The sequence below is a fragment of the Phoenix dactylifera genome, chromosome 9, assembly GCF_051530095.1.
Source record: "Phoenix dactylifera cultivar Ajwa chromosome 9, Ajwa_hap1_PhDact_Kaust_v1.1, whole genome shotgun sequence".
Taxonomy (NCBI): Eukaryota; Viridiplantae; Streptophyta; class Magnoliopsida; order Arecales; family Arecaceae; genus Phoenix; species Phoenix dactylifera.
The window spans coordinates 33,546,300-33,561,441 of NC_143198.1; the positions used below are offsets into that span (position 1 = coordinate 33,546,300).

A 15,142-nucleotide genomic window follows, 5' to 3' on the forward strand; every position below is an offset into this window, starting at 1 on the left:
TGAATAACTTTTCCAACTAGATGTCAATTACAGCCTGTATTTGAATTGCATGTAATCCAATTACAGTGGAACACAGTGGAACAGATGATCGTTAAAACAAACAGTTAAAAAGTTTTAAATACCCAAATGTAGCTTTCAAATAATAAGTTAATAACATCCCGGAGTGCAGTCTCGTCTCCAAGGAAAACTAATACTTCCACGGTCCCAACCCCCGCAAAGGCCCAGTCCCATACCCTTTCTCTGACCTGTATTCATGGAAAGCACATGCTGTTGACATGCGGGCACAGATGCACACAATCTTCACCAAGTAAAACAGACAACTGATGATACGACAAGAAGCTCAAACAGAAAATCTCCTGCAAAGGGGCCTATCCACAACTGGATTTGGATCCAACAAATGTCACAATAGCTAGTTAAATGAATACAAAAACATAAATAGCTGCCTCCAACAGTATGAATGATTTTGAACCTCAAACATGTACATGTCAGCTCTTGATGTGCTCCTAAAGAGAGCTTCTCAGCAAAATTTAACATTTAAATCTGCAGAGATAGATGGATTCTGAACAACCTCTTCCATCAGAAAGTTGGGTAGTCAGCTGAATCAGCAAATCATGACTCCATGCAGTAGACGTAGGAAAAAGAAACTTTTTGCCTATATCTTCACTATTAGCCACTATCTCAAAGATGTATCTATCAAATGTAGCTTTCTTTTTGTCTAGCAGTATGCATCTGTAGATCACATTACAAATCAATATGGCGGCCAGCCTATCAGATACCAATCGAACTGCACTTAAACCTGCATGGATGTCAGACAAGCGCAGTTAACTGCTTATTGGCGGATCTGAGGGGTAGCACTTATATGTTTACCATAAAGATAATCCAGAAATAGTCTGCAAAATTCTGTCTCAGTTTATCCTGCAATGTTTACACCATAATTATTAATTTAAACTGCCAGAATCATATATCAAGCAATATAACACAAATAAAGATACAGGACAGCATGCCCAACTGACTGATCTTGTTCATAGCCTTGTGGTGGTAAGATTCTTGCTAAGAAACGAATTTAACGATAAAAATGAAAATAATAAACTGACAAAACACAACATCTCGTTAAACAACAAAACGAACCTTGCGGCTTGGTCATTAGGATATTAAATTTCAGGAAGAGACTCATCATCAATGTTCCAGAGACAAACAAGCTCAAAGTTGCCCTTTGCTAAAACAGGCATTTTTTGCAATTTATGTAGGTTCAGTGAATAGATACTGGAGCAAGGGAGCCACGACTGCTACACTTAGACTATTCCCCAACAAGGCATACCTGCAGACAGAATTGTGACTAGCCATGTATCAATGCTATATCAGTAAGTCTGTATTCCTATTAACTTTTCATTCTTACACACAAACTTCCAATTTTTTATCAATTATGCACAGCATGCTGCTGTGAAAGGGCATTTTTTTGTGGCACCTATTATGTAGCACATATTTGAAATCAAACCAAGGATCAGTATTCTTTTAGAGATACAAGGCCATTTAAGCTCCGGTTTGGAAGTTGCTCCTAAAGTTGACATTTTTTTTTCTGTACAAAGTGCATATAATTATTTTTAGCTTTCAGTATTGCATTGTCATAAGCTGTTCCCATTCTCTCTCATAGTTGCCCTTTGATATGGTATAATTATTTAAGAGGATTATAAAGTTGTAAAGTTGTAGTACTGTGATAGCTCTAGAGGCAACAACTGTAGCTTAAAAAATGAATTGCTACCGCCAACACTCATTCATAAAACAAAGCTCTATCAAATATATTGCCCAATGCAAACAATAGTTTGTGTTCAACTGATATTTTTGGCATGGAGGGAAACATCAGCCACACCATCACTAACAAATGTAAGCCATCAGAGAAACTCACTGTTGTCGAAGGCCTATGTGTGGTGGGAAGTGGAAATCCGCCGGAAAAGAATGCAGATTTGCTACCTGTAAATGATCAACGCATGTAATATCTTATAAGTTAACTGACAACTGATAATATGCAGAAGTGCCTACCTCTCTGGGTGTGAAAAATCGAAGACACAACTCTTTTAAGGAGGAAATTTCAAGCTTTTTTGCTGGCTTTGAGTTGATGCTCTATCATTTGCAGCAAAATGTGCAGTAAGTCTAATAATGTATTAGAGAATAAATTACACATATGAAGCAAAACAAAATGGAAAGCAAGAATGGGGACTCTACTTCAGAGGTCGCCAGTAAAGAGCCTGTTCCCTTCACATATCTATAATAACTTTTTGTGAAACAACAGCAGCGTTTGGAGTCAGGGTACACAATATCTGCGCATCTTGGTGTCAAGGATTTGAGAAGAAAAATAAACTGTAGACAGCTGAATAATTATCGTAACAGCCACCTAAACTTATTACTGAACAGGAAAAGAACACAAAGAACTATGAGGATACCCATGGCATTTCCCCACCTTTCAATAGAACTTATTGGAACTGCATACTTGTCCAAGGCAATTTTGTCTTCCTTAGCACCTTCAACCTCTTCAACAATATTGCCAGTGCGGATATTGGTATTTTCTATGTCTTGAGGTGCACCACTGTTGACTAAAGCATCATCAGTGTTCTTTTCACAATTCGCTGGACAGACATTACACTTGAGGCAGAAACTGACTCCAGCATACTCTGGCTGAGGATTATATGAAGTTTGTGCTTCTAGAAAGTTTCTTATTGGTTCACAAGATATGCCAAACTCTTCCTGTCCATCAGAGAAATGGTGCCTATCCTTTGGTATGGTACTGCTTGATGTCAAGTGTGAAGGGGGAGTCCGAAGCAGTTGGTTATTACAAGATGGGTGCTGAAAAGACAAGGGCTTCCTTTTTGCCTGCAAAAGAATCACCAAAGAGTTAACTTATATTTAAAAAGGAAAAGCATTATAGCCTTGTTCTTCCAAGAAGTCTAATTAACTAGTTAGCACAGACAAGGGGCAGAATTTCAAATACTTCCAGTACAAAGCATATACAGAATCTCTAAGCAACAGGATATCAAGTGAACAGTCATTGTTATACACTGATAATTCAGCCCCAAGCGAATGATATAGACCGACTAGCAAAATCCCTACAAAATTGAAGGTAACAGTTCCTTAAACATGGTTGTCAGTCAATGTGCAAATTTTTAATCACAATAAGATATTGTTTAGTTAAAATACTACGCACTGCTGAATGTCTTCATGATGTTTCTCAATGGTCAAAGTTATGCAGATCTGGAAATCATGCCTAAGTCCAACATAAACATTGAAAATCTATCCTAGCTTGGATCACATGCCTGTCTCTAGTAGTGGAGCCAGTGTAACTATGCAAAATGGTTCTTAACTTGCATCAATTCGGCATGTCGGCCCCTGCCCCCACGCAAAAAAATAGAAATGATGGAGGTCCAGTGAGAACAGCATACCAGGCAAAAGTACCGAGGCCTAGAATATGGCACTTTAAATTGCAACGGACTCAAGATATATTCTTGAGTGACAAAACCAACTCTTGTCAGAACTTTTATCATCTGCTTGTGAGTATTTGATGTCTGCAAGAAAATATGAAGATAAATGCTCATTATATCATCATTAACCACATACACACATGATAAAACAAATGTAAATCAGCATGCAATTAGTTTTATACAAACCTCAAACCCAACAACATTTTCCATGAATAACAGTAATGGAGGGTGCAGCATATGTGGAATAAGCTCTAGGATCTTGATGAAAGAAACTGCTCGTGCATCAGCTGAGCCCTTTTGAAGACCTAAATACAGTACTGTTTAAATTACAAAAACCAGTAAAATAATCAAAAGGAAAAAAAATGGAAAAAAAGGCATATGAACCTTGTCGTGTGTATGGTTGACATGGAGGGGAAAGAAGCCATGCATGTGCTCCATATTTGTCTAGATCAATAGCAGTTAAGGTCTGAATGTTCCCCTGCACCCAGCAAGACAGAGGAAGGGGGGATGACACTGGGGAGGATATATCAAACTTGCAGATTCAATCTTAATCTATTTGTATAATAAAAAAACCCCCACTAAACCAAAATATAAACTTCAATTCAAAGAAGGGGTCATTGAAGTTATATTTGTTTGCAAACATGCCTACCCATATCTACAAATGTATGTACATGTGCATATGTAAATGTGAACGCATGTGCCTCTGCTGGTTATTAAAGTATCAAATGGCTCCTTGTGAGTCTTTCACTAAACCCTCTTTCTTTCTTTCTTCCTGTGTTTCTTTCTTTCTTTTGTTGTTGTAATTGATAAATCTTAATCTGCAAGCCTAGATTGATCATATTGTATACATGCAGTCCTAAACCGCATCTTTGTTCCATGTGGTTATAAACCTCTGATAATCTTCTGACATCGTACATATTCAATCATCAGTTTGCAGGATTTGACCAGCGACATTTTTTCCCCATTAGGTGACAAGGGCGAACAACCTAGTTACCTAACCACTTTAGCTTGAGAACATAAAGAAGGTTGTCCACAATTTACAAAAGAATAAGAGATGATCCTGGAATTTATTCATGGGATGATTATCTATTTAAAAAGAATGGTGACATGAGGGTGTTCATGAAATGAAAGAGGTAGAGAACATGTTGAATGGGTTCATCATGCTAGTGGAGCTCAGGACTCTTGCCTGATTTATTTTTTTTCTTCCTTAAGGTGTAACAAGAGGAGAGTAAGTGTTGTTTCTCAGCTTCTCATGATATTAGTGATAAATTAATCGGAAAATAAAAACTTCATCGGACTTCACTCCGAAGACCATAGCAGCCATTCTGATCACAGAATTTTCCCAAAATCATGTTTTATCAGTCTCGCCAATCACTGGCTACATAATTTAACCGCGCCCTGCAGTCTAACTACAGTGTTCCAATGAATCACAGATTCGTGCTATTCAACCAATGGGTTCCACAATGCTATTGCCGAAAATGTAGACAATAAAGACGAGCGCGTATGAAGTCACGTGTTTAACTTGCTGAAAATGAGAGATGGCCTAGAAAACACAGATAAGTAACACCAAAAATCCTAAGAGGCGCTGATAAGATTTTGCTTCTTTTCTTTTTCAAATTAAAAAAAAAAACAATTTACAAATGAACTAAGAAAATGATGTTTTCCTCGGACATCTCTACAAAAAAAAAAAAAAAAAAATGTAAGAAGGCGAGCAAATTGGCAGCACCCCCTGCTTGGTAACGCTATGCAGCGTTGGTGGTAATTCGTACTTTAAGCTACCGCCAACCTATGGATAGAAATTAAAACGACAATACAGGATAGAGAGAGAGAGAGAGATGGGAACCTGGAAGGGGCGATGGCCGAAGTTGTGCTCGTAGACGTCGTTGGCTTTGTCGTTGATATCGAACGCCTCCACCACCACCCCTCGAATCCCAGCCCTCATCAGCGAGTACCTCTGCGGATTGCATAGAATAGAAAGAGAGATCCAATATCCGTATATATCGGGAAATCATCTGATGTCTTAGAGACCACCAGAACCCTAATAACCCTGATCGTAGCGGAGAGCAAGCAAGATAGATGCGATAGGACGTAGTTAGTACCATTCCACCGATGCCGCTGTAGAACTCGAGAATCCTCCAGGATTCCTCCATCGCCCTCCTCCCGCCGTCGCCGGATAACAGTTCCGCGGAGCTCTCGCAAGCCCTAGCGTACCACAAGAGATTTCGCCAAAACGGCCTCCACGCGGGCGCCCGACTTGACACCCGCCCACAAGTCTGCAACCCATCTGATACGGATGCCGACTTCCGATCCGAGGCTTGCCAGCCGACGTGCAAGCGGGGCGCGCGCTTTTATGCGGGCCGGCGACTTAACACACTTACTAAGGGCCCATCTAGTAATAAATTTCATGTCTAACTACTATATTTGGTAAAAAAAAAAAATAAAAAAAATGATAAAATAAATAGTAGATTCTATATCCATTTTTTTTATAAGAAGATAAAATAAATACTAATATATTTATTATATTAATATATTCATTAGTAAATATTAATTCTCATAAATAATTAGCAAATATTTGTTAATAATCAATAAATATAACATGCAATTTATTAATAATTAATTTATATACCCAAACATAGCTTCTGCAGATTAGAAGTAGTCATGGGCGAATGGAATCAACATCTCATCTAGAAGTTGGAGATAAGCAACCACGGGCGGCGAGCGTTTACATGTGAGGTACAAAGAAAGAAGCTGTATTTATCCTTCCTACTTGCTCTATCATAGATTCATAGTCATGGTGGCTGCTAGATATATGACCAAGGGAATGTTCTCTAGTGCTTTAAGAAAACCATACAACAGCTCGTCAAAAGCTTACAGCAACCTGGTCCCTGATAGATATTTGGGATATAATTTCCAAGCCTCGTCTGCACATTTTTCTTTTTTCTTTTTTTTGGGCGAGATGGTATCATTTTTCAGCAATAGATACTGATTTGTATTTTAAGGTACATTCTCTTGACGAATGAATAGTAATATCATTTCTAAAAGCAGGTAAACAGTTATAATCTCAAGCTGCGAAAGAAAATATTCTATCGGCCCTGATCTGGCCCGCGTTATTCTATCGGCCTATAAATTCCCGAGTGTCGTCTCCCCAACTTCCGGGTTCGGGTTGTATCTTTCGCGCGAAAGAATGATTGATCCCATTTCGCGATATGGGCCGTTGGATCTTACTCCGCACAAATATCCGAGCACTCCGAACTTCTCCGTTGACGGCCCTCGAAGCGACTATTGTGCGATCCAACCGTGGATTCGGGCGAAGGATGGTGAATCCCTCTTTCGCGCGACGGATACACACCTTCAACCCCTCCTGTGAGATCGGCGGCGCCTCTCGGAATCCCCAATTTCCCATTTCTTGGTCGACAGAAAGCGCCCCCCGAGAGCGAGCCAGAACGAGAGCACAGATACGGGTTGCCTGAGAACTCCTACGGCGGCGGTGAGAGACGATGTGGCGGAGGGCCTCTTCCCACCTCCAAACCCTCGCGGCCCCCTGGCGGCGATCTGTCCCCCAGCTCCTCCGCCGCTCCGCCCAAGATACCCTACAGAGCCGGGCCCTCGCCTCCATCACCACCTCGCCGTTCCGGAAGACCTCCCTTCTCCTCACCTCGGAATCCGGTGGGTCCTCCTCCTCTTCTTTCTCTTCCGATCTCTGTTTTTTTTTGGGCGAGGATTCAACCGTTCTGATTCATCCGATCTGCTCTTCTTTCTTTAGATAATGTCCCGACGAAGAAGAGAGTGGAGGACGTGATGCCGATAGCCACCGGGCACGAACGGGAGGAGCTCGAGGCCGAGCTCGAGGTGAGTTTTCCTGGTTGGTTTGATATGCCGTCTTGTTTGGTCGATTCAAGATTCGAGGGATTCTTTGCTTTTGCCGACTTCTTCTTCGTGTCATTTTTAGGGAGGGAAGCAGTTTGTTGGTATGGATACCCCGGTCGGTCCATTCGGCACCAAGGTTAGGCTGATTCTTAAACTTCAATCTGCCAGAGGTTCTTAATCTCTGATAAGTTTCTGCTCTGATCTTTTCGTTGATGACTTCTTTTTTCTTCTTTTGTGTGTGCGCGTATGCTTCTTTTGTTTTGTTTTTGCTTTTTCTTTTTTTTTTATTTCGGCGGGGCGGGCGGGCGGCGGGGGAGTGAAATCTAATGATATGGAGCCTTTCTTGGTTAGATCCTTTCCGTATTTTTGCATTTAGGTTGGCCTTCTCGTGCGTTTGCTGCAATACTTGAGCCAGATAATTAGTAGTTGGTGGAATAAAACAGAATGTTTGTGGTATATCATTTTATTAACGCGCATTGGATTGATAGATTTGTCCCTTCTTGTTATCACTATGGACATTGTATTAGAACAATTCTTTGTATGTCTAGGATGCTTGTGGATATCGTCGTATTTGCTATGACTGGAAGATGTGTCCGTCTTTTGAGTTTACCTGAAGAGAGTTTTCCACCATTGCTGTATGGCCAGCTTGGTGTCCAGCAACTTCACAATCATGGTAGCTCGATTCCTATCTTGGGCTAGTTAACTATGTAATTGATTTTTTCCCCTGTTTTAAACACCGGAAAGTAAAACCATGTTGATGTCTTGAAAACCTTTGGATGGCCACCAGCCCAGGTTGATATACATGAACAGCATGTACAGTCTGGCTTACTAAAATCTGCTGTAGGGTCAGGGAAAGAGAGTCATAGGTTGGATGTAGCAAGAAAGAATTGGGGTATTGGCGATCCTACAGTGCCCTAAAGTTCCAGTACAGTGTACCTCTGAAAAATATTTTAGTATTCTTCATAAAAATAAAGCGGGAAGCTTCTACCTTGTGAAGAGGACACCTGCCAGTAAATTTTGCGTTTGAAAGCCTTTTGTATCATTTTGGACTTATTTAAGCTCCTCTATACAATGGTGAGAACAAATGATAGATGACAAAACTGTAACTGCCCCTCCTTTTCATTTGGTATTATATTAACTTATTAATTTTAGGTACATGTTCCACTGGCCATGGATTGAATTTAATAAGGAATCATTCTTTTTTATTTTTCTTTCCAAGACATTTTATGAAATCTGCAAATTATATAGTTTTATTTATGTAATGCGTTGGGTCAGAAATATAACACTTCTAGGTCAGTTGAGATGACAGAAAGTTATTCTTGATAAAATGGATTGGATTTTAGAAGTGTAGAACTTTTTGAAGATGAGGCATAGGCATAGTGAGTCCTTGTATATCATAAGTTTATATTTTGCAAAGAAATTCATTGTTATTGTAGCCTAGATTACAGTAGGGGTGTTTGGAGCCTCTTTAGTGGAGCTGCACTATAGCTCAAGCTTCAGTGAAGCTTGAGTTGCGGGTGCTTCACATGCAGGGGCTCCAACACCTCTGTTTGGTTGGTGCTGCGGGTGGGGTTGGGGTTGAAGGCAGAGGGAGGAGGGTCTGGGTGGGAGAGGGTGGTGGCAGCGGTGCAGAGGGGAGTTGGGGCAGGAGATAAGGGAGAAGGGGCTGGTGATGACGTAGGGGGCATACAGCCAACATTCAACATCAATCCTTTACTATATATATTTTTGATCCTCAGGTGTGCCTCATCAGTGTTGTAGAAATTTTCCTTCCCCAAAGTATAATGAAATCTTTCCTGGATGTTGATTGTGAATTAGGCTTTACCTGGATGTTGATTGTGAATTAGGCTTTACCTGGATGCTGATTGTGAATTAGGCTTTACCTGGATGTTGACTGTGAATATATAAATGTTTATGCTTGTTCAAGTTTATTAACTTTAGTAAAATATTGACTATTGAACTAGCCATAAAATATTCTTGTTTTGCTTGGATGTAGGAAGCACCTGCTGTCATTAAGTCCTACTATAATAAGAGAATAGTTGGTTGCCCTGGTGGTGAAGGTGGTAAGTTATTTTGTCATGCTAACGACAAGCTTGTTCTTTTGTCTGCCATGGAGTATTATTCGTGTGAGATTTCTAGGTCTGGCATCTGTTATATTTCCATTAATCCTGGCTCCTCATCTTTCAATTTTTCTTAGAAGGAAAAGAAATATAAGGAAATAATGTCTACATTTCAATTTCTCTTGTAAAAAAAGGGATCTAAAGGGAAAGAAGGTCCTAGGATACATTGGCACCATTCGACTGAGTTTGGTGACTTCAAATTCTTGTTGTGTTTGCAGAGGATGAGCATGATGTTGTCTGGTTTTGGCTGGAGAAAGACAAGCCACACGAGTGCCCCGTGTGCTCCCAATACTTTGTGGTAATTGTGATAGCTTATAAAATTCTTAGTGTACTTCTGAAAAAATAAAAGATTCCACAGATTTTGGTTGCTTTTAGATCTAGGAGAAAGAGTTCCTGATTAATTTCATACCACTTTGCAGCTGGAGGTGATCGGTGAGGGAGGGGACCCAGAAGCGCACAGTGATGATGAGCATCACTAGAGATAGGACTTTTGAAAATAAATATTGGTGAGCTGGATCATTTTGGTTATGCTGTTTGATCAATATTATTGCCAATGAATCCGAAAGTGTTTCCTCTTGGCTGTTTTGCTTGCAAGGCCTAACTATCACCTATGTGACGTTTGCATTATTTTATGCTTTTTGATGCATTGTTGAATAATTGATCGCCATGTTAAGTTCCATTCTGTCTTTTGCTTCCAGTAAATCAGATAGGGTTTTTCCAGTGGTGTTAGGAAGCATGCACTGTAATCTGTTTTATCAATTTGTAGGCAACTTTGGTTCTTGGAAGCAACGAATGGTTAAAAATTGCTCTGGTAGGATTGTAATTTGCGTTGGCAATTTTTATGCGACATGCAATATTGTTGCTCCAACTTCTAGTGGAGCGAGTGGCTGGATTTGTTGGGATGACTGAAAGGCTTATATGAAGCATATTCAAGCAGTTGTTATTAAATAGGATCCAACTATCCATGCAGGCAACTATGTTAATCTGTAAAATGCTGACACAATGCTGACGTGTAGCACGGAATTATGATTTTCTGTTAATGTCCATGAACGAACCAGGGCAGCCCAAATGGCTGGCTACTCGGTGCTATGCGGAGCTACTTTAGTTGATCCAACTTTGTAGGACCTTCTCCCTGGGGTACGCAGATGATCTGCTGATTACCAGGAAAGTGGGAGATCGTGGCAGTTTTGGCGATCACCCTCATCCTGCTTGTTGAGTACCCGCATTGGATTGACATTCTGATGGCTCATGGGTCTGGCAACGAGCCAAACATAAGTTTATATCAATTTCATATCAATTTGCAATGTTCTGGAGAAAAATTGCATATCAATTTCATAGATGAATGCAGTTGTGAAAGTTTATATCTAGAGATCTCAGAATGGTATTTATTGGAGTCTGGGTTGCATGTTTAACTCGGTCATTGTTTCGCTTCTGAAAAGTTCATTGCTATTGATCATAATGAGCTGTCTTACAACAGGTTGCTATATCTTAGGCTGGCCCATCAACAGGAAAATGTAGCCAACTTTGTCAAATGCAACTGGTATATCCTTGTCCACCTCAGTGGTGTGTAATTAATTATGGTATATAATCCTTTGGAAGAAGATCATCATATTAGTTGTAAATTTGCTCACTTCTTATGGATGACCGGACAAGTATGCTTCTGGTCCTCGCAACGAAATGATGGTTCCTAACTTGTTGAGCTGAGTCTTACCGTTAGTTGTGCATTGCTGACTTGAAAATTTCGAGCGCACAAGAACCCTAGGTTTTGGATTGACACTTGACTCAAATTTTTCTAGATTCCACATGGTGGAACTAGTTGTATATAGAGACAGCAGCCAAGAGATAGGCCTGCCTTCCCTTCAAGAAAGCATTCTTATTAAAGTTCTATCTAGTGTTCTGCTTCTTTTTTGTCAGAATTTCTTTACAAGATTTGAACAATCTTATAGTAGGATCTCTGCACTAATATTGAATGAAAGAAGTTATGTATGTTCACTGGTGAAAACATTTGACACTATAAGTAGCTGATTAAAACTTTGTCAACCATCGAGCTAACTGTTGGTTGGTGGTCTTCTCAGGGATTCCAACCTATGGTGATAAACAATATGGGAATCTTATGATTGTTTGACATAGTAAGAATGCCTTCGCTCAAATGACCATCGAATGAATGTGATTTAATTATTCTCTATATTTCTTTTAGGTAGTTGTAGTTTAGCTGTTCTCGATGCTTGAACTTATAGCTTAATCTTTCTTTTACCAATTCTTAGCAAGTGCACATCTCTAATCCATTGACTTACAATAAAGAGGGAATAAGACACAAAGATTTCTCCTTCTCTGACCAAAGCCCCTCTGCTAAAAGGAAAATGAAAAAGAAAAAGAAAAACAGGTACAAAGAACCAGTATTAATCTGCAGGCTTCGTAGAGAGTCCCAAAAACGGAAAAATAACTAGCTGCACAGAAACTTTAATCTAAAGAAGGAAAGAGAACGTTGCCTCAAAAAAAAAAAAAAAAAAAAAAAGAAAGGTAAAGGAGAAAAAATTCATCGCTCAGAAACAAGAACATTCAGCACAAACTGTGCAACAAGGAGGAATAGGACGGGCACATCCTGAAATTTTAATAAAGGTTTTTGGTAGGTATCGCAACATGTAATAGAATTGATTGCTGGGTTGAAATCTACTTACAGAACTTGCATGGATTGACCGCTAATGTATCTGCTGGAAGCTACCTCTGTTAAATTGTGAGCCAACATTGATTACCATAACGAAACGAGTGCGGAGGATTAATTTAGTAATTGGACAGCAAGTTCCAGAGGGAGCGATCAGTGAATTGTCCTAGAGTTTCAGCAGCCTTTCTATATTTTCTCTTTCAAGTTCAGTCTTCCATCATTCCCACCTAAGTTTGCCCGAGAGTTTTAGGAACCTTTCCCATATTTTTTTTCCTCTCAAGAGTCAAGACTCGAGCAGTCCGCGTATACAAGTAATCTCTCTGACCATGAAAGCAAAGCTAACAAAAATTAAACAGTGCGCTTACCTCTTCAAGGAAAGCGCCTTCGATGGAGGCAAGGCAATTGAGGTTCTTCGCTAACGCCGTGCTGATGATGGCAGTAGGTTCACCAAGAGAGAGAGCAAAATAGAAGTCGACGATTCCCCTTCCTCCGCTCGAATCCACCGTTGGATCAATGAGTGACGGCATTCGGATTGCTTTGAGATATGCGCGGAGCGCGATCCAATGGTCGACAACATCATCCTTTCGCGCGAAAGACGGAACCCGAACCCGTTCATAGGTAGGTAGGTAGCTTGGATGTGGAAACTTTCCCGTTGATTGGGTCCGCGATGATCAATCACAGGAGTCAATTTTTAACCGTTAAAATCATTAGGCCTGGTCAGACCAAACCTTACCTCATCACTTCGACCCTTTCTTAATCCACAATTCAGCCACTGGCTGAATTCCGGAAGCCGGGGGCCCGCTTGCAATTAATTCAATATCCCAGTTGGATGCTCTGCATCGAGACCTGTTCATCCTCAAGGAGCAAGACCTCTTCTCACAGTGCGACGCTCAGAACAGAACAACATGGTAACGATAGGCAAGGAAACCTCCTCGTCATACTGCTCGATCGTAATCCTGTGGGCAAGGATGGAGCTCTGATGATGGAGTCGAAGAAGGCGAAGATCGTGGCAGCCTCTTCGGTCGCCGGCCTCCTCATACTGCTCGTAATCCTGTGGGTATGCCTCGGCCATTCTACTGCCTTCTTCCTCATCGCAGGCTTCGACGGGGCAGCAATCCTTGCGATCTTCGTGTGGATATCGATCCTGCGCCCCTCACTCGACCGGAGAAGGATGTCGATGGCGAGGCGGTCGGCCCTCGAAGGGGAAGAGCTCCGCATCGAGTACAGTTTCCTCCGAAAGGTGGCCGGCTTGCCGACCAAATTCCGGTACGAAGTCCTCGCAGCCGCCACGGACGACTTCCAGGCCTTGATCGGGCGCGGGTCGTCGGCGTCGGTGTTCAAGGGGATCCTCGACGATGGCACCCCTGTCGCCGTGAAACGGATCGAGGGGGCTGAGCACGGCGAGCGCGAATTCCGATCGGAGGTCAGGGCAATAGCCAGCGTCCAGCACGTCAACCTCGTCCGCCTCCTGGGCTACTGCCTCATCCCGGGGGGGGCGAGGTTCCTCGTCTACGAGTTCATCGCCAACGGCTCGCTGGACCGCTGGATCTTCCCCGAAGGGAAGGAAATCGAATACAACGGCGGCCAGCCGCGGCAGCAGCAGATGAGGAGAGGAAATCGGTGCTTGCCATGGCGGCTGAGGTACAGCGCCGCGATAGACGTGGCCAAGGCCCTGGCCTACCTCCAGCACGACTGCCGTGCTCGGGTGCTGCACCTCGACGTCAAGCCGGAGAACATACTGCTGGACGAGAGCTTCCGAGCTATCGTGTCGGACTTCGGGCTATCGAAGTTGATGGGCAGGGACGAGAGCCGGGTGGTGACCACGGTCCGGGGCACCCGAGGCTACCTGGCCCCGGAGTGGCTGATAGACTGCGGGATATCGGAGAAGTGCGACATCTACAGCTACGGGATGGTGCTGCTGGAGATGGTCGGAGGGCGGCGGAACGTTCAGCTGGTCGGCGGCGGCGGCGGCGGCGGCGCGTCGTCAAGGAAGTGGTCCTACTTCCCGAGGATCGTGAGCGACAGGGTGAGGGAGGGGAGGCTGATGGAGGTGGTGGACGAGAGGCTGGTGAGAGGAGGAGGAGGGGTGGAGGAGAGGGAGGTGAGGACGTTGGTGTACGTGGCCTTGTGGTGCATCCAGGAGAAGCCCGAGGCCCGGCCCAGCATGGCCCGGGTGGTCGACATGCTGGAAGGGAGGATGGAGGTCGATCTCCCGCCGGAGACGGAGATGATCATTCACGACCTCTTGCCCTCCTCTCCACGGAGAAGGACGACTAATAATAATAATAATCGTCATCATCGCAATCATGATCAGCGGTTGAGCCATGCGGCTGAGCCTTCCATGTCCATGTCGTATGAAATCGAGACATCATTTCTATCCGGTCGGTAGATGGCACCGGTTTTGTTGTTCCTACAAGTTTTGAGGCGGGAATTCATCGCCTTGTAATTTTTCAGATGATTAATTAGAGTTTCGGTGGCAAACGAGACAACCATTTAGTCCCCCTAGCAACTAGCAATATGATCGCTACCCGCGTACGCCTGTCATGCCCAGCCGCTACCGATCTCTATATGCTCATATGTGCTTGCATGTCGCAATCATCTTGTACATACGGAAAAGGTTACGATAGCATCCATCTTGTACATCTTCACACGAGGCAGGTGAAGAAAAGGAAAGGAAGACGAGTGCTTTCAAATCACCTTGATAGCTGAAAGGCCCAGAGGCTATGACATGGATAGAAGGATTGGAGATTCCATTTATACCTAACTGAATTGTACCTACATATATTCTCAGATGCTACATCTTTTCGGTTCTTCTCGGATGCTGGCCTCTTTAGTTGTTTTGTTTTTGAAAGATTCACTCTATTAATTTCTAGACCACATCAAAAAAAAAAAAAAAAAAAAAAAAAAAAACTTGCAAAAGCTCTCATCTCTCTCTCTCTCTCTCTGACACTCTGTCACACACACGCTATCACCTTTCAATCACGTCCAAAGGATTCTTGATTCAAACCTTTCTTTCCCTCCAA

At 42.4% G+C, this 15,142-nt stretch overlaps 3 protein-coding genes across 8 annotated transcripts; 2 read left to right on the forward strand and 1 right to left on the reverse strand.

The window, feature by feature from the left end:
* On the reverse strand, window positions 1-5,782 carry DNMT2 (DNA methyltransferase-2). Of its 6 annotated transcripts, XR_015969177.2 has the most exons (11): window positions 5,570-5,782; window positions 5,314-5,424; window positions 3,855-3,948; window positions 3,657-3,775; window positions 3,432-3,554; window positions 2,439-2,865; window positions 2,221-2,315; window positions 2,038-2,118; window positions 1,904-1,968; window positions 1,129-1,318; window positions 1-915 (listed from the first exon to the last, which is right to left on the reverse strand). XR_015969177.2 is itself a non-coding variant. In XM_008811375.6 (10 exons), exons 1-10 carry the CDS (start codon window positions 5,618-5,620, stop codon window positions 906-908), a joined length of 1,176 nt encoding a protein of 391 aa, XP_008809597.4. In that variant the 5' UTR covers window positions 5,621-5,781; the 3' UTR covers window positions 1-905. The 6 variants fall into 6 exon arrangements, 3 of the variants coding, with proteins under 3 accessions (XP_008809597.4, XP_088561303.2, XP_088561305.2); XR_015969178.2 differs by lacking the exon at window positions 5,570-5,782 and having other exon boundaries at window positions 1,904-1,916; window positions 3,855-3,983; window positions 5,314-5,559; XR_015969176.2 differs by lacking the exon at window positions 5,570-5,782 and having other exon boundaries at window positions 3,855-3,983; window positions 5,314-5,557.
* An 842-nt stretch (window positions 5,783-6,624) lies between these two features.
* Window positions 6,625-10,136, forward strand: LOC103721271 (cytochrome c oxidase subunit 5b-1, mitochondrial-like). The gene is made up of 6 exons (XM_008811411.6): window positions 6,625-7,136; window positions 7,234-7,319; window positions 7,420-7,473; window positions 9,334-9,400; window positions 9,676-9,755; window positions 9,877-10,136. Exons 1-6 carry the CDS (start codon window positions 6,968-6,970, stop codon window positions 9,934-9,936), a joined length of 516 nt encoding a protein of 171 aa, XP_008809633.1. The 5' UTR covers window positions 6,625-6,967; the 3' UTR covers window positions 9,937-10,136.
* A 2,674-nt stretch (window positions 10,137-12,810) lies between these two features.
* Window positions 12,811-14,624, forward strand: LOC103721678 (putative receptor-like protein kinase At5g20050). The gene has a single exon (XM_008811983.6). It carries the CDS (start codon window positions 12,949-12,951, stop codon window positions 14,506-14,508), a length of 1,560 nt encoding a protein of 519 aa, XP_008810205.4. The 5' UTR covers window positions 12,811-12,948; the 3' UTR covers window positions 14,509-14,624.
* The last annotated feature ends 518 nt before the right edge of the window (window positions 14,625-15,142 follow it).